Raw genomic sequence first — 21,770 nt, 5'->3', positions numbered from 1 at the left:
CGAGTGTTTTAACCGATGCATGAAATGATACATCTTTAGACATAAGTTGTAACGGCCGCCGTTTCTTTGTGAGTATTTATTACACGGCGTGCTGCGGGGAAAAGCCTGTTCTAACGTTTGAGTCTAAGGTTTATTTTTTAGCACCTGGCGGCTCTTTTGCTTCTCATCCGTAAATAATCTGCTCTTTCACGTGATTCAGTTTATTTTGAAAAGTCTCAACAGGATCTTGAGCTTTATTGTGAAAGGTTTATGTGGAAAATAAACAAGCGGACACGCGGTGGTGTTACCGTCGTTGTTGCTAACGACAACGCATGAAAACAGGCGCTTGTCCGTCCGTAGTGTGGTTATAGAGAACTTTAATAAATGACTACAGCCACTACAGTGACCATCAGAACCATGACACAATATTGCTGTAAACAGTTTATTTTGCGACACCACGAAACAAACGATAGCGTAAAATGAAACGATAGACGTTTTTATATCGTCACCCGATATATATCGTTATATCGAACAGCACTAGGAGAAGTGTAGTCGGATGGTAACGAAGAGAGGGAAGGTAGTCAGAACTGAGGGGATCGAAATACCAGAAGGCAATGTTGCAGACATAGAGGACAGCTACAAGTACCTGGAGATCCCACAGGCAAATGGGAACCATGAAGAGGCCGCTAGGAAAGCTGCAACCACCAAGTACCTGCAGAGGGTCAGGCAAGTCCTGAGGAGTCAGCTGAACGGTAAGAACAACATCCGGGCCATCAACACCTACACCCTGCCCGTGATCAGGCACCCTGCTGGGATAATAAGGAGGCCAGAGGACGAGATCAAAGCTACTGACATCAAGACCAGAAAACTCCTGACTATGAATGGAGGGTTTCATCCCAAGTTCAGCACCCTGTAGGCGAGTGGCTCCAGCAGATCCCAGGAGCAACATCGGAGATCTCTGTCCAGAAGAGCGCAGTCCTTGGAACAGCTAAGATACTGCAGGACCCTCAAGCTCCCAGGCCTCTGGTAGAGGATCTGAGCATGAGGGATAAAGACTACAGGAGTGAGAGGAGTATTTTTTCTATATATATATTACAATAAAGTTGTCAGATGGTGGGTCTGTGACAGAGAAATCTGCAATAGATTGCTTTTTTAAGCATAAAAATTCAAACCTACAAAAACATTTAGTTTTTCATGTCTAATATTTGAAATAAGTCCTACAAAAAATGTTCTGTAGAAAACAACTGGATCCTGGAGATCACTCCGCCTGTGCTGATCACACAATCGTGCAATACTGTGACCACGGTCCTGCTCTCCGATCTCTTGTAGCAACAGAACATGATGTCAGACTGCTGCCTCTCTCTTCAGGGAACTGAATCAATTCGGTTTCTCCCACACACTGATGTCTGTTACTTAGAATATGTGCTTTGCATAGAGAGCTGCATTCAAGGGCCCTTGACAGTAACATAACTTTGGGCTTATCAAGCTGACAGCAAAGGATAACTTACTCCTCCTCCTCCTCCATTTGAAAAGCTGCTATTTTGGGAGCTCATCGAAGGCCGGTGCCTGTGAAGTCATCTGATTGTGATTATGTAATGTTATTTCTCCACATATAAGTAGAATGAAAGAGTCATTGTTTAAAAATAAATTCAAACACTTGCCAAAGTTAGACATGCTGCTGCTCTCAAAGATCACTACAAGCTGAACACACAGAAAATACTGCAATAAAGACTCAAAGTGCTTTTCACAGATTTCACAACATCTGATCTGCTGTTAACGTATAATAGTTTTGAGTCCACAAAAATGGATTCCCTCTGATGTTTACTATGAGATATACAAAACCACCACAGCATGTTTAAACCAGCGAAGAACAGTAATAAATGTCAAATAAATGTCAAATAAAATAGTGGTTTTATTGTGTGCAAACCCTTTAAGAAAATGCTGAATTATATAATAAAAAACAAAACAAAGCCTGAGTCACATACTTTTCTGAAATTAATCTCACTTAATAGGTCAAGGTCGAGTTTATTTATATAGCACATTACCAGCAGTCTATGCTGCATAAAGTGCTTAACAATGTAACATGCCACTAAAATAAATAAAATGCACAACAATGATGCAGTAAAATATAGATAAATAAATAAAATAAGTAAATATAAACAACTGAAACAAAAACAACAAATAAGGCTTTTAAAACCAAGATGTTTTATTACCAAAATATTTAGGACGTGTGTTAAAAGCCAGAACATAAAATGTAAATAGCCTGTATTTATATAGCGCTTTACTAGTCCCTAAGGACCCCAAAGCACTTTACACCACATCCACCCATTCACGCACACATTCACACACTGGTGATGGCAGCTACATTGTAGCCACACCCACAGCACTGACAGAGGCGAGGCTGCCGGACACTGGCGCCACCGGGCCCTCTGACCACCACCAGTAGGCAACGGGTGAAGAGTCTTGCCCAAGGACACAACGACCGAGACTGTCCAAGCCGGGGCTCGAACCGGCAACCTTCCGATTACAAGGCGAACTCCCAACTCTTGAGCCATGATCGCCCCAAAATGTGTCTTCCGTAACAATTTAAAACGGTCAAGTGGTTGTGCAGATCTAATAATGAGGGGAAGACTACTCCACAGTCCAGGGCCTGCCACAGAGAAGGCTCTGTCACCACGAGATTTCAGTTTACACCGTGGAAAAGTTAAGGTTAGTTTTTGACCTGGACTTCACCGTTCTTCCTGGAGCATAAATAAATAGGAGCTGAGACAGGTACGAAAGGGCTCGGCCGTTAAGTGATTAAAAAAGTAACATTTTAAATTGGACCCTGTGCAGAACAGGAAGCCAATGTAGAGAAGCCAAAACTGGGTAATATGCTCCTTCTGTTGTGCCAGTTAGCAGATGCTAAAGACGATAAATAGAGGCCTGGTCCAAACCCAAGCACAGAGAATTGCAGCAGTCCAGTCTGCAGTTAATGAACAGATGAATACTGTAGGTGGGAGTAGCTCAGGAGATGGAGCAGGTCATCTAATGTTAAGATGGTTGGTGGTTTGATCCCTGGCTCCCCCCAGTCTGCATGCCAAATATCCTTGGGCAAGATATTAACCCCAAGTTGTTACTTACTAACTATCATTCACACTCTGAAGCATCCATCAGAGTGTGAATGATAGTTAGCACTTAAAGAAAGTATAGAAGGCAGTGCTTGTGTGAATGTGGCATGTTGTAGAGCACTTAGAGTGCTCTGGGAGAGAAGAAAAGCACTATATAAGAATCAATTCATTTACCATGAATAACATGTTCAAACACGTTAGCTGGAAGCTATGATTTTACCTTGGCTCGATGTTTTAAATGAAAAAAGCTTGATTGAACTACTGTGCTCACCTGCTTACACAGTTTAAAGGAACAGTCAAGGTTTTAACATTTGACTTACAATAGGAAGATAAAGGGCCAAGAGCGCTGTCAATGTGATTATTAACGAAGGTGCCAAATATGACAACTTCTGTTTTGTTTTAATTTAAATAAAAATTTACAGACATCCACATGTCCCTGCGTTTAAAGATGGATAGATCTCCAAGTCATCTGCAAAACAGTGAAATGAAAATTTTTTACCGTGAGAAAATAGACCCCAGTGGCAACATATACAGTGCAAATAAGGCAGGACCTAAAAGAGAGCCTTGAGGTACACCATAATTAAGAGGGGCTATTTTGGAGCTGTGGGGGCTGTCAAGGGTAGTGTCGTGGATGAGAGAAGGAGGACCCAAACGCTGGACTCACAGGCAGGTAGGTGAAGGTGGATGTTTATTGCCGAAGGAGTGAGCAAACAGTACAGAGGGAGGAAATGGCTGGCTGACTGAATGAATGAACTAAGGACTGACTGACTGACTGGACATACAGACGACATCAGACATACATCATTAACATCAATGACACGACAGAGAACTGGTGAAACCGAGGAACTTAAATACACAGGTTGAATGATGACAATGATTGGAAACAGGTGAGTACAGGGCTGAACATAATCTGACTAATGACACGGGAGACAAGCTGACACGGGAAAAAACAGGAAGTGAGAACATTAATGTGGCGAACCAAACTGAACATGAACAAACTGAAATCACTGGGTCAACGACCCAGGAACCCTGACAGTACCCCCCCCTTCAAAGGCCGGCACCCGACGGCCAAAAGAGAAAGAAAAAAAAACCAGAACAGGGCGGGCGGAGGGGGCCCAGGACGGAGGGACGGAGTCCACACCAAGACAGTTCAGGTGGGCGCCCCCGTGGCCCGTGGCCGAGACGAGACAGTTCAGGTGGGCGCCCCCGTGGCCCGTGGCCGAGACAGTTCAGGTGGGCGTCCACGCGGCCCGCGGCCGAGACGAGACAGTTCAGGGGGCCGACCGTGCGGACGGCAACGGCGACAGCACTGGTCCGGGGGCCGACCGCGTGGAAAGCAACGGCGGCGACGTGGGCACAGTTCGGGGGGCCGGCCGTGCGGAAGGCGACGGCGGCCACTCAGGCGAAGAGGGTCTGTGGGCCGCCCACGACGGCGATGGCGCCCGGCCAGTGGCCTAGCCAGCGGTCTAGAAAATGGCCGTTTAGCTCCAGACCCAAACGAGGCTGGGCCAGGCGAGGCTGAAGGCTCTGAGGCTGCAGCGGACGAAGGCTCTGAGGCTGCAGCTGAGGCAGAGGCCGGGCCGGGCGTGGGTGCAGCTGAGGCAGAGGCCGGGCCGGGCGTGGGTGCAGCTGATGCAGAGGCCTGACCGGGCGTGGGTGCAGCTGATGCAGAGGCCTGACCAGGCGATGCAGGCGCGGAGGCCTCTGGCCGGAGACAGGCAGGGCCAGTAGGCGCGGAGGCCCCTGGCTGAGGAGCGGCCGGGCCAGCGGGTGCGGAAACCCCTGGCTGAGAAGCAGGAAGGCTCACAGCTGGCTCTGGGTGCTGTGGCTGCAGGTCCAGGAACTGGACGGGATGGTGGACAGGTGACTGGGAAACAGGAGGCGACTGGACTACAGGGCACTGGGCGGCAGACTGGACTACAGAAGAGTGGAGGACAGGTGGAGACTGGGCTACAGGTGACTGGAGGACAGGTGGAGACTGAGCTACAGGTGGCTGAACTGACTGGAGGGCAGCAGGAGACTGGACAGCAGGTGAGGGAACTGATTGGACTAAGGAGACTGACGGATAAACAGAGGCCGGTGAGGCTAATGGCTGAGCTAAAGAGTGAGCTAGTGACGGAGATAAAATTACGGCTTGGGCTCGTAAGGCTGGTGCCTGGGCAGGGGACAGTTCAGCTAGTCTAACCAGTGATACTGCGAGGGCGTGAAAAGCTGGATCAGGAGGTGGATGAAAGGGTGAAGTAGTAGGTGGACCGGTTAGCTCTTCCAAGCCTCCAGGGAGGTCAGGCTGGGTTCTGGCTGCCCTCAGCCTGGGCGCTGGGACAGGCACAGAAGGTGGCTGGACACCAGTCACCCCCACCCGAGAAACAGGAGCGGGTGTGGAGGTAGACTGGGTCGCAGCTGCCCTCCTCCTGGGAGCTGGCACTGGAGTGGGTGTAGGCTGACTGATAGGAGTGGAAATAACGACTGGGTGAGTGACACTGACAGGTCTATCGGGTTGTATTCTGGTCTTTCTGCCACCACTATTTACAGTTTTTGACTGAACAGTCTTTGGGGAGCCAGAGCAGAAAAAATCTTCCCAGTCCACATCATCCTCAAGGAGGGAAACTCCCCATGAATCAGAAAAGAGTCTGTTGTGTGTTTTAAGTGGATAATCAGATGAGGGGTGTGGAAAACAGTCACTGGAACTCACCACCGGGAGTTGCTGAACAGAGTCCGTTTTATGGCGGCGTGTGCGCCGCTTTCCCCGGGAAGAGGAAGCGGGCCGGGTAAACGGCTGAGCCTCTGGCGCGGTAGCCTCCGCTGAGCCGAGATGGGAGGTGTAGCCGCTGTGCCGTGGCGAGGCGGAAAGGCTGGAGAGTGAAAAGGCTGGCGGGCGAGCGAGGAGCGAAGCGGCGGGAGAGCGAGCGGCCGAAGCTTGGGCTGTGACGCCCACTCTCCGCGGCGAATGCTCCGGTGCAGCTGAGGCAGCAGGTGGGGGAACGTGGCGTCTCCGAGGCCCGCCCAGAGCCAGGCGAGTCCCCTCGAAGACGTGCTCTCTCTCTGCGAAGAGCCGCTGTTTTCCCCGAAGCCCCTCCGTCCAGCGAAGGAGCGCTGCCTCCTGCCGCTCGAAAAGTTCAGGGTCCGCTGGGTCCACAACGCGGGGTCGTGTCATTCTGTCAAGGGTAGTGTCGTGGATGAGAGAAGGAGGACCCAAACGCTGGACTCACAGGCAGGTAGGTGAAGGTGGATGTTTATTGCCGAAGGAGTGAGCAAACAGTACAGAGGGAGGAAATGGCTGGCTGACTGAATGAATGAACTAAGGACTGACTGACTGACTGGACATACAGACGACATCAGACATACATCATTAACATCAATGACACGACAGAGAACTGGTGAAACCGAGGAACTTAAATACACAGGTGGATGATGACAATGATTGGAAACAGGTGAGTACAGGGCTGAACATAATCTGACTAATGACACGGGAGACAAGCTGACACGGGAAAAAACAGGAAGTGAGAACATTAATGTGGCGAACCAAACTGAACATGAACAAACTGAAATCACTGGGTCAACGACCCAGGAACCCTGACAGGGGCACATGTTGACATAAAAGGTTTTTCCAGATAAGTAGGACTGAAAACACTGAAGAGCAGACCCTTTTAGGCCAGCATATGATTCCAGCCATGAAAGCAGGATATCATGATCGACCATCAAAGGCTGCTGTCAGGTCCAACAACAAGAGGGCAGCAGGGCTGCCACAATCTAGAGTTAAAAGAATGTCACAGTCTGGCAGACGCAGACTGTATGTGTTGCACTCAAATGCAGACCAAAAACAGAATGTGAAACGTGACATGGATTAACAGAAAACGAGCAGTTTTAGTTCATGGGTGAAACTAAACAATAACCTAAACTGGGGGAACTAAAACATGAAAAAACCTTAAACATGGTGAACTGACATGGAAACCTGAAGTGGATGAGCAGACGACCTGATAAGGAATGAGTGGAAACACACGGGCTAAATACACACAGGAGGAAAATGAGGGAAGTGGGAACACATGGCGAAACAGCTGACGCACATGAACATAATGACATCACAAGGGGAGAGTAAAACTGAACACATTGAACATAGCAACACAGGACCTCTTCAAAATAAAACAGGAAACATAATGAGACACAAACATGAAACACATGAAGGGCGAGGGAGACTTAACAGGGGCTGAAAACACAAGGGGGACTAACAAGCAAATGAACTTAGATAAGCTAATGAACTTAAACAAACCATAAACATCAAAATAAACTAAAACGCTGGGTCAAAAGACCCAGGATCGTGACAAAGAATATCATTAAAAACCCTTAAATGTGCCGTCTCAGTGCTGTTGAGCTGAGCACAGAGCTGCTGCATGCAGACAGGCAGTCCCTGGAGTGGAGCGGACAGGAAACATGCTACTTCTGTGGAATAATTCAATTTGGGGAATTTCAATTTTATCTATACAACGCCAAATGCAACTTGAGACAACAACAGTCGCCTCAAGTTGCATTATATTGTAAGGTAAATAATGCAAAGAAAACAGAAAAAAAAACTAACAATCATCTATGAGCAAGCGCTTTGGTGACAGTGGGAAAGAAAAACTCGCTTTGAACAGGAAGAAACCTCCAGCAGAACCAGGCTCAGAGAGTTTTTCCAGCGTCACTCTGAGACAGGATATTTCTAATTTTAGAGATGTTGCACAAATGGAAAAATCAAATCACTTTTTTATTGTCACATCACATGTGCAGGTACATTGGTACAGCACATGTGAGTGAAATTCTTGTGTGCGAGCTTCACAAGCAACAGAGTTGTGCAAAATACAATAAAGTAAACAAGCAAAATACAAGAATGGCTACATCTGAAACTAATAAATATATGTACAATATATAATAGTATATGCATTTCTGGATGTGTATACTAAATATTTTTCTACGTGTGTGTGTGTGTGTGTGTGTGTACACATATTTTACAAATTAAATAGAGTAAACAATAAATAAAATATATAAAAATATACAGAGTTGAATATGTGCAAAACAGTGGCGTTACTGTACAGTATGGAGTGCATAATGTTGAAGTTCCAGTAGTGAAGCTGAGGTGTCTATGACGTGTTCAGCAGTCTGATGGCCTGATGGAAAAAGCTGTCTCTCAGTCTGCTGGTACGGGCCCGGATGCTGCAGAACCTCCTTCCTGATGGAAGCAGTCTGAACAGTTTATGGCTGGGGTGACTGGAGTCCTTGATGATCCTCCCCGCTTTCCTCAGGCAGCGCTTCCTGTAGATGTCTTGGAGGGAGGGAAGCTCACCTCCAATTATCCGTTCAGAGCACCGCACTACTCTCTGGAGAGCTTTGCAGTTGTAGACGGTGCTGTTGCCATACCAGGTGGTGATGCATCCAGTGAGGATGCTCTCAATGGCACAGTGATAGAAGGTCCTGAGGATGCGGGGGCTCATGCCGAATCTTTTCAGTCTCCTGAGAAAGAAGAGGCGCTGCTGCGCCTTCTTCACTGTTTTGTTTGTGTGTACTGACCACGTAAGATCCTCAGCCAGATGTACACCAAGGAACCGGAAGCTGCTCACTCTCTCCACAGCAGCGCCGTTGATGGTGATGGGGGTGTGTACTTCTCTGCACCTCCGGAAGTCCACTATCAACTCCTTTGTCTTTGCGACGTTGAGGGTGAGATGGTTGTCTTGACACCAGTGGGTCAGGGCGCTGACCTCCTCCCTGTAAGCCGTCTCATCACCGTTGGTGATAAGACCCACCACTGTAGTGTCGTCCGCAAACTTCACAATGATGTTGGAGCTGTTAGTGGCTGTGCAGTCGTAGGTGTAGAGTGAGTACAGGAGAGGGCTCAGTACACACCCCTGTGGAGCACCAGTGTTCAGTGTGATGGGGGATGAGGTGATGCTGCCCAGTCTGACCACCTGGCGTCTGTCAGACAGGAAGCTATGGATCCAGCTGCAGAGGGAGCTGCTCAGTCCTAGATCCTGCAGTTTCCTGTCCAGCTTCGAGGGAACGATGGTATTGAATGCTGAGCTGTAATCTACAAACAGCATCCTCACATACGTGTCTCTCTTCTCCAGGTGTGACAGGGCAGTGTGTAGTGTCAGGGCTATGGCATCATCAGTGGACCTGTTGTGGCGGTATGCAAACTGTAGAGGGTCCAGTGAGTCGGGTAGTGCAGAGCAGATGAAGTCCCTGACCAGCTTCTCGAAGCATTTGCTTACGATGGGGGTCAGGGCTACAGGTCGCCAGTCGTTCAATGAGGAGATGGTGGAGGATTTGGGTACAGGGACGATGGTGGCCATTTTGAAGCAGGCTGGGACTACAGACAGAGAGAGGGAAAGGTTGAAGATGTGCGTGAACACTCCAGCCAGCTGAGCCGCGCATGACCTGAGGACGCGGCCGGGAATCCCGTCCGGACCAGTAGCTTTGCGTGCGTTCACCTTCCTGAAGCACTTCCGCACATCCTCCTCAGACACAGTGTGCGCACTGACGTCATCCGCGGTGCGCACACTGTCCGGTCTCATGGTGTTCGCTGTGTCGAATCTAGCGTAGAATACGTTTAGATCCTCACACAGAGAGGCCGTGGTCTGCGGTGTGCTGGTTTTCCCTCTAAAGTCTGTGTTACACCCCGGCCTAGGCAACCGGAGTGCAACACGAAAAAAGTAAAAATAAAGGAAAAAAAAAACACACACAAAAAAACCCCACTAAAGCTCACCACCAAAATCCCGAAACGACAGTATCGACAAATCTATTTACAACAAACTATTTATTTACAACAAAACACCAAACTATTTACAACACGGGGGAGATCGCGACCATGACACACTGAAACACAGGGTTTAAATACCTAGAGGGAGCAATCAGGAAAATGGACAACAAGAGGGAAACACAGCTGGGGTAACTCAGAACTGACGAGACAGGGAAACGTAAACTGAAAAGACTAAGATAACACAGACTTTCAAAGTAACACAGGAAACACATAACAGTCACGCCAAAAACAACACACTGACAACACCGAAACGTAACAGTTCCCCCCACCCAAAAATCAAACATTTAACACCAAGTGAAAAGTTTGATCCAGACAGACGAAGCCGATGAAGGCTGGAGCGGTCCCACTGACCCTCCAGCAGACGACGAAGGCTGGAGCGGTCCCACGGACCCTCCAGCGAAGGCGGATGAAGGCTGGAGCGGTCCCACGGACCCTCCAGCGACGACAAAGGCTGGGGCGGTCCCACGGACCCTCCCCTCAGCGAAGGCAGACGAAGCTGATGAAGGCTGGAGCGGTCCCACTGACCCTCCAGCAGACGACGAAGGCTGGAGCGGTCCCACGGACCCTCCAGCGAAGGCGGATGAAGGCTGGAGCGGTCCCACGGACCCTCCAGCGACGACAAAGGCTGGGGCGGTCCCCGGACCCCCCAGCGAAGGCAATCCCGGACGAGCCCCCATATGTTACACCCCGGCCTAGGCAACCGGAGTGCAACACGAAAAAAGTAAAAATAAAGGAAAAAAAAAAACACAAAAAAACCCACTAAAGCTCACCACCAAAATCCCGAAACGAAAGTATCGACAAATCTATTTACAACAAACTATTTATTTACAACAAAACACCAAACTATTTACAACACGGGGGAGATCGCGACCATGACACACTGAAACACAGGGTTTAAATACCTAGAGGGAGCAATCAGGAAAATGGACAACAAGAGGGAAACACAGCTGGGGCAACTCAGAACTGACGAGACAGGGAAACGTAAACTGAAAAGACTAAGATAACACAGACTTTCAAAGTAACACAGGAAACACATAACAGTCACGCCAAAAACAACACACTGACAACACCGAAACGTAACATCTGTGATCGTGTTTAGTCCCTGCCACATACTCCGAGGGTTGTCAAACTGTTGCTCCACCCTGTCCCTGTACTCACGTTTGGCTGCTTTGATCGTCTTCCGGAGTTGGTAATGTGCGTGTTTGTAGTCCGATGTGTTCGCGGAGGCAAAGGCGGTGCTCCGTGCCGCGCGAACATCTCCGTTAATCCAGGGTTTTTGATTTGGGAAGGATTTAACTGTTCTGGATGGGACGACATCTTCCACGCATTTCCTGATAAATCCGCAGACTGAGTCTGTGTACTCATCTACTGAAAACTGGTGGCACCAGTGTCCGGCAGCCTCGCCTCTGTCAGTGCGCCCCAGGGTGGCTGTGGCTACAATGTAGCTGCCATCACCAGTGTGTGAATGTGTGTGTGAATGGGTGGATGACTGTGTATAGTGTAAAGCGCTTTGGGGTCCTTAGGTATACAAATACAGGCCATTTATGTCTCAAGACAGCATCCTGGAGAGTCTGACCTCCATACCTCATTTAATGAGGATGAAATTCCAGGCTAGGATACAGTTATGTAAAAGAAGGAAGGGAGGCAGGGAGGAGGAAAGCATGTGTAGTGGTGTAAGTCAGAGAGGGTGAGCCAGAATCTTCTCGTGCACCTGTAAAAGCACACTGTGTTTACATGCGTGTTAGGTTTTCTGCCTGAATTGCTTTGGACACACAGGCAGCACAGAACATGCTCCACATGTCTTACGTTGTCTGCATGTCCTGGACAAATATTAACATAAATGTATAAATTGCCAAACTTTCGGCAACAAAATTAATTTCATGGCTGCAAAGTAATTGTAAGTTACCACAACAGCAGTAGGCATGCTGTTCAGAAACACTGGTGTTTGTGTAGCCATAAACAATTCAACTTTCAATTCTATTCAATTTTATTTATATAGCGCCAAATCACAACAACAGTCACCTCACGGTGCTTTATATTGTAACGTAGACCTACAATAATACATACAGAGAAAAACCCAGCATCTGTCCTCGCTTGAGAAGCTAGTCAGAAAGACACTCTAAGCCCCAGAGGCCTTTGTTTTGCGCGCGATCAATCATCTACCTGGAGCCCCGTTGCTGTCCAGCTGTCTGAACAAACTATGTCGACCAATCATGTTAACATTATGTGTTTGCCTGGGTGCAGCAGTCTTTTGTCTCTGAGCCACAGAGAGCAGGTCCATGGTGCTATGTAAAATTCATTTCAAATTCTGTTTTGATAATAAATTGAGAAAACTGATAATTGGAGTGTGTTTGTCTTCTCTGTCTCATTAAAAAAAAAAAAAAAAACCCTACACCGACCATAAATTAATGTTTCAGTCTTAAATATGGTCAGTCTGTTTCTATTAATGGCCTACAAAGCACAGACCTTCAAGCTGGCAGTAAACAACCATCAGCTGGCCCAGCTGTCTTAGCTACTTGTTGGACAAACTGAAAAACCTTTGAAAGAGTCGTTGTAAACAGCTAACTGATGACTGACTCTCCATCAGGCTTCAGAACTCCAATAATATTATTATGACCTCTGACAGTGGACTCCGCTCTGTGCTTGTCCTCAGTGCAGCGTTCAATACTGTTGACCATAATATTTTATTACAGGCCTTTGTGTCTTTGAGTTACAGCAGTTTCTTGGCGAATGATGAAAACTTGACGTGCCGCCATGAACATGCCGTTTCACAAAACCTTAAAACCTTCGCCATTTATCATTAAATTCAAAACGTCTGACTTCCTGTTGGGTTTAACATGTGGCTCCAAGAGACTGTTTTGCATGTCTTGATATCGTACATCAGGCGGTCAGAGGATGGGCCTTATCTACCAAGCTACTAAATTTAATCCAGTTAGTTACCGAGTGCATCTAGAGGATAGCTGACCGATAGAGCCGAGGGAATAGACACTATCATTTCTGCAGAATCAATTGCTACAGACTTCCGAACTTCATATAAATATCAAACTTGGCTCAAGAACAGCGCATAAATAGCTTCGTGGAATGGGCTTCCATGGCCTAGTGGCTGCATCAAAGCCTTACTGTACATCACCAAGCACAAAGCAAAACATGCAGCCACTGGACTCTACAGCAGGGGATATGTGTTGTCTGCAGTGATGAATCATGCTTCTTGCATGAGTCTTTGCCAGGACAACAATACCTGTCGGTAAAATAAAGTGGAGCAAATGCACTTATATGTGACCCACAATGTTTTAAAATTGTTCCTGTGCTTCTGGGCTGGTTTAACCTTCGCTAGAGTTGAACCAGTCTTTGTGGTTTTAATTTAGTGGAATATGAGCTCGATGGAACAACAGAGTCCAGGACTGCAGTGTAAGTACCATTAAACAATGGATCTTGACAGTTCAGTGTAGAGTCTTGGCTCTAGCTAACAGATCTGCAGTTGTACATGTGATTGGAGCATGGATCACGGGTGTGGCTGTGGCATCAACTTCAAAAACGACAGGCATTGGTCAGAAAAAGTCACATCCTCAACACTACAGCAACAAGATTAGATCAAGCATAAGACCCAGCTCGTGATTGGATCCAGCAACCGTGATATTAACATAATCAAGAATTAAATACTATCACATTTAGACTACTTTAGGCTACGTTCACTCTGCAGGTCTTGATGCTCAATTCAGATTTTTTGATCAAATCCGATTTTTTTGTCTGCTTCTTCACACTACAAATAAAATGCGACAGCAAACGCGCTCTAGTGTGAACGCTCAAAGCAGCGCAAAAGAAGACGTCACACACAACGCGCTCTGTTTAGACCCAGAGCAACAGTGTTGTTTGACTGATGGACCTTAAGACTTGTTTCGGACTTTACGTTTCCCAATTTTTGCTTTAAGTTATAAAGTTATCTACATTTGGCCTAATAATGATCCTTATTGCTGTTTTAGAGGAGCGCTGCTTCAAAGGATAGCTGCAGATTTCTGTCAGAATCTGCAGATTATACAGTACAAATAAAATGTTCACGTTTCTCCAACGTTGTTCCCAACAGTTTCACCGGATGGTCAGGAAGCGTTCGCGATGTCTTCTCCGGCGCTGATAGTTGGCGTCTGTCTTGTGTCAGTGACGTAAAAGACGGATTTAATGCGACGTGACCATCAAACAGCAGTCGCAGATTTGTATCGTATTCAGCACCACATACCAAAGTGACCCAGGTCTGATTTGAAAATATCGGATTTGTGCCGTTCACACTGTCACACCATGATCGGATAGATGGTCGCAGAGGGTCAGTAAAGTCTGATTTGGTGCGCTTTCGCCTGCAGTGTGAACGTAGCCTTAGTTAACAATTCAGAAAACTCCAAGATAAAATTATTATGTCCTTAATTTGGCCATACATACCGATTTGTGAAATTTTAGCTTCATATTTCAAATAGTTTGCAAGAGGCGTGTTTTTAAATGGACCAAATTCCAGCATGTTATTCTTACGTTTTAAACTCTGAAGCTATGTTTGAACATAAGTATCTCAAAAACTAAAAACTCCAACATGAAATTAATACAACTGAATAAGTATCTGTAATTTATGAAAATTCAAGCCGTCCTATGAAGCCTGATATTTGAGGACACACTAATACAGAAAAAAGAAAATCACATTTCAAACGACACCTACTGACAATTTCTGATTGGTATGTATATTTGTATTTTGCAATAATGCAAAATTAACCTTTTAGAATCATTTTTACACTCTGCCAGTGTGAGCCAGGTATACGGTCACGTTGCTTCTGAGCTGTTCAGCCCTTGCTGAAATGATTCACTAACCCTTGCACAGGCAGGTAAAAGTGTCCTTTTTTCTGTTAAACAACACGTTACCCAAGGCCTGAGCCATTTTACCTCCACACAAAAGAGTCGTTTCTTTTAGAAGATATCTGAAAGTAGAGTGCAATTCAAACTTGCAAGGTCATAAAATCATTCATCATCAGCGCATAAAACATGTATGCATAATAATTAAACAGTCCATTAACAGTCCATATTTGTTCATTCAGCTTAAGTAACTTTCCTCCTACATCTTTTCATCTTCCACAATGTGTTTCTGCTGCGTGAAGCAAGAACCAAAATCTTAGAATCTGGCAACTACAAGCTACAGTTTTAAAAGGTACAATGGATTTTAAGTGCTGCAAAGATTTATTTAATATGTTTTTGCTGTAAAGTTTGCACTTGGGTCTGGGTGTAATTTGTGTCCATCTTTCCACTAAGTTCGTTTTCAATAGCATACAAATTATTTTCATCCACATCCATAGGAGCAGGAGCTGGTCAAACTGGGGTCAGTTGGACCAGCAGTTAACCCATTACAGAATAAGTGACTGCAACCGAGATGGTGTAATCAAGAGTCCAATGTCAAACAGACGGAAACAACTCGAGATGTCAGAGATGAGCCAGCGCATTCTATGCTACATTTTGCTCTTATTTCATCCTGACTTGTTCTAATGCCATGCACAGAAAAAACTAATAAGGTGCTTGTTTGTCTGCATTTATTATAGAAACTTTGCTTATGCAAAACTGCCATGGAGATTTGTTTATTATAAACCAGCTGATTGCAAAAAAATCCAATGGCTGCTAAAGTGTTTTTAAAATTGATTTAAAAAAAAAGCTCATAACATTTTTTTTACTATAGCAACCATACCCAAAAGGTTTTTACCCCGAACAGTTTTGTAGGTCTAAGCCTGAGGTATATCCATCTGAAGCTAAAATGATCTAAAACTGAACTAAACTAGATGTGAGAAATATTTTTAGATATTTTGAATTTAAAAAAGATCTAAACTAAAAAGCTTTACTAAACTGCATACTAGTTTAATAAAAAAATCTATGCAAATTGAAATCAAAATCTATAGCTAATATCTTTTGCTGTATTCTTTGGTAATGGGGTTAAATCTGTCAGCCTGCCTGATCAGGCTTCAGTGAATGATCACACAAAGTGTTGTTAGTACTGTATCTAATTTTAGATAATTGTGTGGTGAAGCACATTATCTCCACATGCAGTGTAGTGTTCCCTCAGAATTATCATCATCAAGGATTCCTGCTGTATGGATCATGAAATAAGAACTTCAGCCGGTCTACTTTACATTTTAGTTCATGTTGGTTCCCAGCCTGCAGCCAGATGTCAAGTGGTGTAGAAGATTAAAAAATAAAGAAATAATAATAAAAAGTTAAACTAGAGGTAGTTTAGCATTGGACCCGAGGGCTGGCACAGAAAGCAGCAGTGAAACAACGAGTGTGTTTTTAGGACAGCCGTGCATGGCCCAGTGCCTCCTTAGTAATGTGTGCTTTCTCTGCCTACAGCATACACGGTTTGAATCTGCACAAAACCTGCAGTGCACACACCACAACAGTCGCACTCATAAACGCCAGCATTTGCGTCAAGTCCTACCTTCACCGCCTCTATGTGAGTGACATTGTCAAACAGGATGTCATTAGCGGCCACTATCTGGTCCCCGACTCTCAGTCCTTCTCTCTCAGCCGATGAGCCTGGCTCCACTAGGGACACATAGATGCCTACGCCGTGCTCTGAACCACCTCGAACGCTGAAGCCCAGACCCTCGTGGCTCCTGGAGCGCGTGAGGGTCACTTTGCGCGTATCTCCAAAGGGGCCCACGCAGAACGGTGGGACCACGCACGCAGCGAGTTCAGCAGCTGCGCTTAAACTGTCCGGGCAGCCCGACGACGACAGGACCTGCTCAGGGATGGAACTGGCAGCTGAATCTACCTCACCCGCAAAGTCCTCTGCGATGCCGTTGCTGGGGATGAGGTCCGACTTCAGATAGAGCCCCTCGGACGTGTACTGATCGAACAGCAGCTGGTCGGACCTCGGGATGACCAGGCGCAACATGGGCAAGAGGTGCCGTTTGTCTGGCGTGTTGAGAATCACTTTAAGAGTTTGAACCAAGTCGAAGACGTTGCGCTTGGCGTGGTAAACATTGAGACAGTGGATGAACTGCTCTCTCTCCCGGTCATTGAGCAGAATATTGAGAGCTTTGTGCAGCCTTCGGACGTTAGTCGAGAGCGCACGGCCGCCCAAGACGATCGAGTTCAACGACGTGTTGAGCGAAACGCTCTCGAGGTCAGCGCTCATCCTACAACATAACAGAGCGTCATACAGATACGAGGTTTGACCGTGAATATGATCAAATTCACCTCAAGTCGGCACTCCCCCTTAAAAGTAAAACTTGAAACGCGCATCAGACAGTTTCAGCAAGTGCCACGCACACGATGTGTCACCTCGAAACAAAACATTTCCACAGCCGATGCCCGTATTCATCTGGCTCTGAACAAAGCAATATGTCCCCGCGTGTTTTATTCCATGCACAGCGCGAGCTCCACCGCCGTCCACGGAAAGCTCTCCTTATCAATATACACAATCTAACTGCACCTCATTCCAACATTTGATTCATCTTCCCTGCAGCTCGATCAGTTCCCCCAGCAAACTCAGCGCGCAGAGTGGAGCGCTGAACTGAACGCGCTGACCCTTTATATAGGAAATGACGCAGGTGCGCGCGTGTGTGTTGCTAAGAAACTGACAACACTATTCACCCTTATTTAAATTATTATGTTGGGCAATTCATTACCTAATATTTTAGGCCACAGTGTAGATGAGCCGACCTGATGAACAAAAACAGATCCCTGTTCTGTCCAATCGAGATTTATCCAGACAACTTAAAAACAAAGTGTAGGCTGGATCATCCACATGCATATAATAGTAGGTGTCGACTTATCAGTCTTTAAGCTGATAAAGCAAATATCTCTCAGAGGCATAACTAAAGCTTTTTCTAAGCAGCAGTTTATAGGAGCCTCCTCATGAGAGCAAGACTGTCTCACAAAACATTTGTGTTGCACTATTGTGCTGCTGAGGGGACACTGACAGCACAGCATGACTCCGTCCAGGTAAACAAAAGATCATAAAAGCCCCTTTGGCATGAAATCAGCCCCGGGTTCCCTGTGTGATCCTACAGAATAAATGTGTACCGCCTACTGTTTTCCACATAGTGGCTGATCACGGTAAATTTATTTATTTGTTGAACAGTTGTTTATTAAAATAGACAGCAATAAACGTTTAAGACATGAATAGAAACTTCCATTGGCTGACACTTAAAAAGAAGAAAAAGTCAATTTAACTTCTGGGATATTGATCTGGTCCATTAAGTAGCAGCAAGGGTCGTTAAATCGGTTTCAGCTGCTTCTGTGTTAATGAAATGAACAACAGAGAGACTAGAAGGACAACAGCAGGATGGCTGTAGCTCAGGGAGTAGAAGGTCGTCCACTAATAGGAAAGGAGGGAGCTCAGTTAGCCTTGTATAATATTCAGGCATTTTACAGAGAAGGAGACACAAATTGCAGTGTAAGTCATTCTATGGTGTAAATAATGTTAAGTAGTAATTTCATGGTAATTTAAGGAAAACCAAACAATATTTCCAAATCTTACAGTGTAAGCTGCACTTTTCAGGACACAGGCCATATTATGGAGTAACTTCATCTTGTTATCCAGGTGTATAATGAATATTCTACTAATCAACTGTCTTTTTATATGAAATACAAAATAACACTGTGATGAGAACTTTTCTGCCCTCTTATTTGATTTTATACATTGATACATACAATCAACCTTTGCAGGACTCACCTGAGCATATAATAATACAGACAAGGTGAGTTTCATTAACCTTTTTAATTAAAAACAAAAACATCAAACTGAACAACTGAACTTTGTGAGCGAGGATAGCACACTGAAGCTTTCTCCTTTCAAAGGACAACTGACAACAACATGAAATTAGAGTTTGGCACAGGATCCTTCTGTGACCAGTAAGAAAACAGGCCTGGACCCCTTTTTTCTTCAGAGCTGTCTTAATTCTTTGAAGGTCAGATTCAACAAGGAGCTGGAAACATTCCCCAGACAAGACATGAGATGCCATCTGAATACTAAATGTTCAAAGAACCAGTTTGAGATCTCCTGCTAGAAGCATCCACACCGACAAGATATTTTCCCACAGAGAATATTTTCACACATCCTCAGGGTGGTTATGGGGGAAATGCCAGCATATCTGAACAATCATGCAATACTCGGAGTCCTTGAAGTGACTTTTCTTTCCCATTCTTACCCTTGGTTTGAATATCAATAGGCTGTTTTGACCTTGTCTACATGCATGCAAACACACTGAGTTGTTCCTGAGGTCGTAGGTTAATGGCTCAGTGCTTGGTTAAAACATATTTACATACTACATTTACTTTTGTATGAGAGAAGAATGACAAAGTCAGTAGAAATATTTTTTAAGTAAATGTTAGGGCATTACACTCTTTTCATTTTATGTCAACAAGGTGAATAGGTGAGGTGTTCTCTCAGTGACATAGTGTCCCATGTCTCTCTTGAAACTTAAATTCCTTGGTGTCTGTTTCATTATAGACAAAGCTGTTTTGACTCTGAATCCTGCCAGGGGATGGTGAAACAAATAATAAAACTCACGGCGTTCATTAAACCCTCTTCCCCCACAGAGGACTCGGATAGCTCAGTAGGTAGAGTGGTTGCCCCATGATCGGAAGGTCGGGTGTTTGAATCCACTGAATGGCTACCCTGAGGTACCCCAGAGCAAGGCACCGTCCCAACACACAGCTCCCCGGGTGCTGGATTGGTGGCTGCCCACTGCTTCACTGAGTGAATGGGTAAAATGCAGAGGACTAGTTTCCCTATGGGGATTAATAAAGTATACATTACATCATATTATCCCCCATGGAGGAACTTACAGAGGCAGTAACTGAAAGCTGATGTTGGATGACGCAGCTTTTTGAGTGGCAGAAAGTTGGATGACAAAGCGCTATAAAGCCAGATCAGCTCAATCTACGCTGGAGGCAGCCAGATTACAGAAAATGTCGAATCCTCACGTATTTCTGATCCCTCGCCGCTGTCTTCTGCAGAGTCTCTTGGGGAAGGGACGGCAGGGGAGAAATCTAGAAAGGGGGGGAGGAATTTCCATCTTTAATAAAACCAAATAGAACAAACTGTGCAACATTGAAACATTGAAATACAAATTACCAGGAAAACTGAAGCCAGAGCATGGACCTGAGTGAAGGGAGGGAACTGGGTTTGGGGGTAGGCGGAGCTCCTTCCACCTCTCTTCTTCCCCCCAGCTCACAATCCACTCCTCTGGGAGACCATCCCTTACTGACACTGCAATTCAGTGAGGTGAGAGATATTCCCCCTCTCCGTACGATTTCTCCTATTGTTCCTGTAAATAGCAAACAGACAGCTACAGGAGACCTGGACTCCTTCCGGATCCCTCCGGCTCCACAACTGCTACACATAAGTCCTTCTAAGTCCTTCTTTACCGTCATCCCATCCTCTCACTTCTCTTCTTCCCCCTTCAACCTCCCTTCCTGCGCCGGACCAAAGACAGGGGGAGGGGAAGAGACCTGGGAGGGTGAAAGCTGTGTCTCTAACCTCCCATATGGATTTTGTCCAATAATACACAAAAGAGGCAATGAACCGGGACCAAAAGCCATTCATTAAATCAAATTAAAGGCATTCACTCTAATGTGTCGGCTTTTTTAGGAAACCACCAAAATATCAACCTGCAGTGACGGGTCCAAGAGCACCAACCAGAGTCCTCCTCCTGTAGTCAGAGCTCTGGATGACTGCAGGGGCGCCCCCTGGGGGAGGTCGGGGAATGGACTCAAATCCAAAGGGTGAAAGGAGCTCATGTAGAAAAAGGTGGTGGGAAGTGACAACAGCATGATGATAGCAAGGTCTGTGAGCCATAGTATGGCTGAGTACAAAGTGGCGGCGACCTCATCTGACCCCAAAAATATCCACCCCGCTGAGCCTCCAGCCAGACCCGCCTCCTCCCAGGGGAGAACCCGAGAGACGACAGAGGGTGAGAAGGAGAGACACAAAGGAAGAACAGTGAACAGGGCATAGGTATCATCCCAATTATCATAATGCTAGAAAAGGGAGGAAAATTATGGATTGGGAATTCTGAGGGAATAAACCAATTTGGTTTATTAAAACCAAGTCTTCATTTTGTGTTTCTTAAGCCATTCAGAGGTGGACCTGCTGCTGTGTTTGGATCATTGTCCTGCTGCAGAACCCAAGTGAGCTTAAGCCTGAGATTCTCCTTCACAAAGCTTTGGTAGACGGAATAATTCATGGTTCCTTTTACTACGGCAACACTTCAGGTCCTGAGGCAGCAAATGATGCTCTTCTGAAATGTTGTGGTACTTTTACGCCAGATGTCATAGAGCAGCGGTCCCCAACCTTTTTTGTGCCACGGACCGGTTTATGCCCGACAATATTTTCATGGACCGGCCTTTAAGGTGTCGCGGATAAATACAACAAAATAAAACCAGTACCGGTACCGAAAAAAAGAAGATTTATTCATAACACACGTGAAAAGACCCAGGAAAACCGAGTTAACAATAAAAACGATAACAAAATAACGCTGGAAACCGATAAAAACCCTGAAAACCAGACATTTCACACCTGAGTCTCAACTCTCGCGGCCCGGCACCAAACGACTCACGGGTCCGAGGCCCGGGGGTTGGGGACCGCTGTCATAGGGCACACACCTTCAACTTTTGCCTCATCAGTCTCGTCAGAATATTTTCCCAAATGCGTGCGTGTGCGTGTGAGAGAGAGACGTGCTATGATGCATGATTGAGACATGGCACTGACAAAAAGACTGCAGTTGGCAAAGCTGAAGATTTTCAGTTCAATGAAATTGACATTTTATTTGCACCAAATCACAGCATCAGTGGCCTGGAGGTGATTTATACTGTAAGATCCTACAGTAATATAGAGACTACCCGAACAATCAGATGACCTCCTATGAGCA

The 21,770-nt window shown here is 45.9% G+C and overlaps 1 protein-coding gene across 2 annotated transcripts in view; it reads right to left on the bottom strand.

The window, feature by feature from the left end:
* The window catches only part of LOC309718541 (whirlin-like), a 71,959-nt gene extending 54,549 nt beyond the window's left edge, over nucleotides 1-17,410 (bottom strand). For both annotated transcript variants that reach the window (XM_082553900.1, XM_082553901.1), the window contains exon 1: nucleotides 16,328-17,410. In XM_082553900.1, the coding sequence (XP_082410026.1) occupies nucleotides 16,328-17,029 (702 nt within the window). In that variant the 5' untranslated portion in view covers nucleotides 17,030-17,410. The remainder of the gene's footprint in view (nucleotides 1-16,327) is intronic.
* Between the last annotated feature and the right edge of the window lie 4,360 nt (nucleotides 17,411-21,770).

The sequence above is a fragment of the Aulonocara stuartgranti genome (assembly GCF_965226115.1).
Source record: "Aulonocara stuartgranti genome assembly, chromosome: 12".
Classification (NCBI taxonomy): domain Eukaryota; kingdom Metazoa; phylum Chordata; class Actinopteri; order Cichliformes; family Cichlidae; genus Aulonocara; species Aulonocara stuartgranti.
The sequence above is the reverse complement of the archived record's forward strand: the minus strand, read 5'-3'. Positions and strand labels throughout refer to the sequence as shown.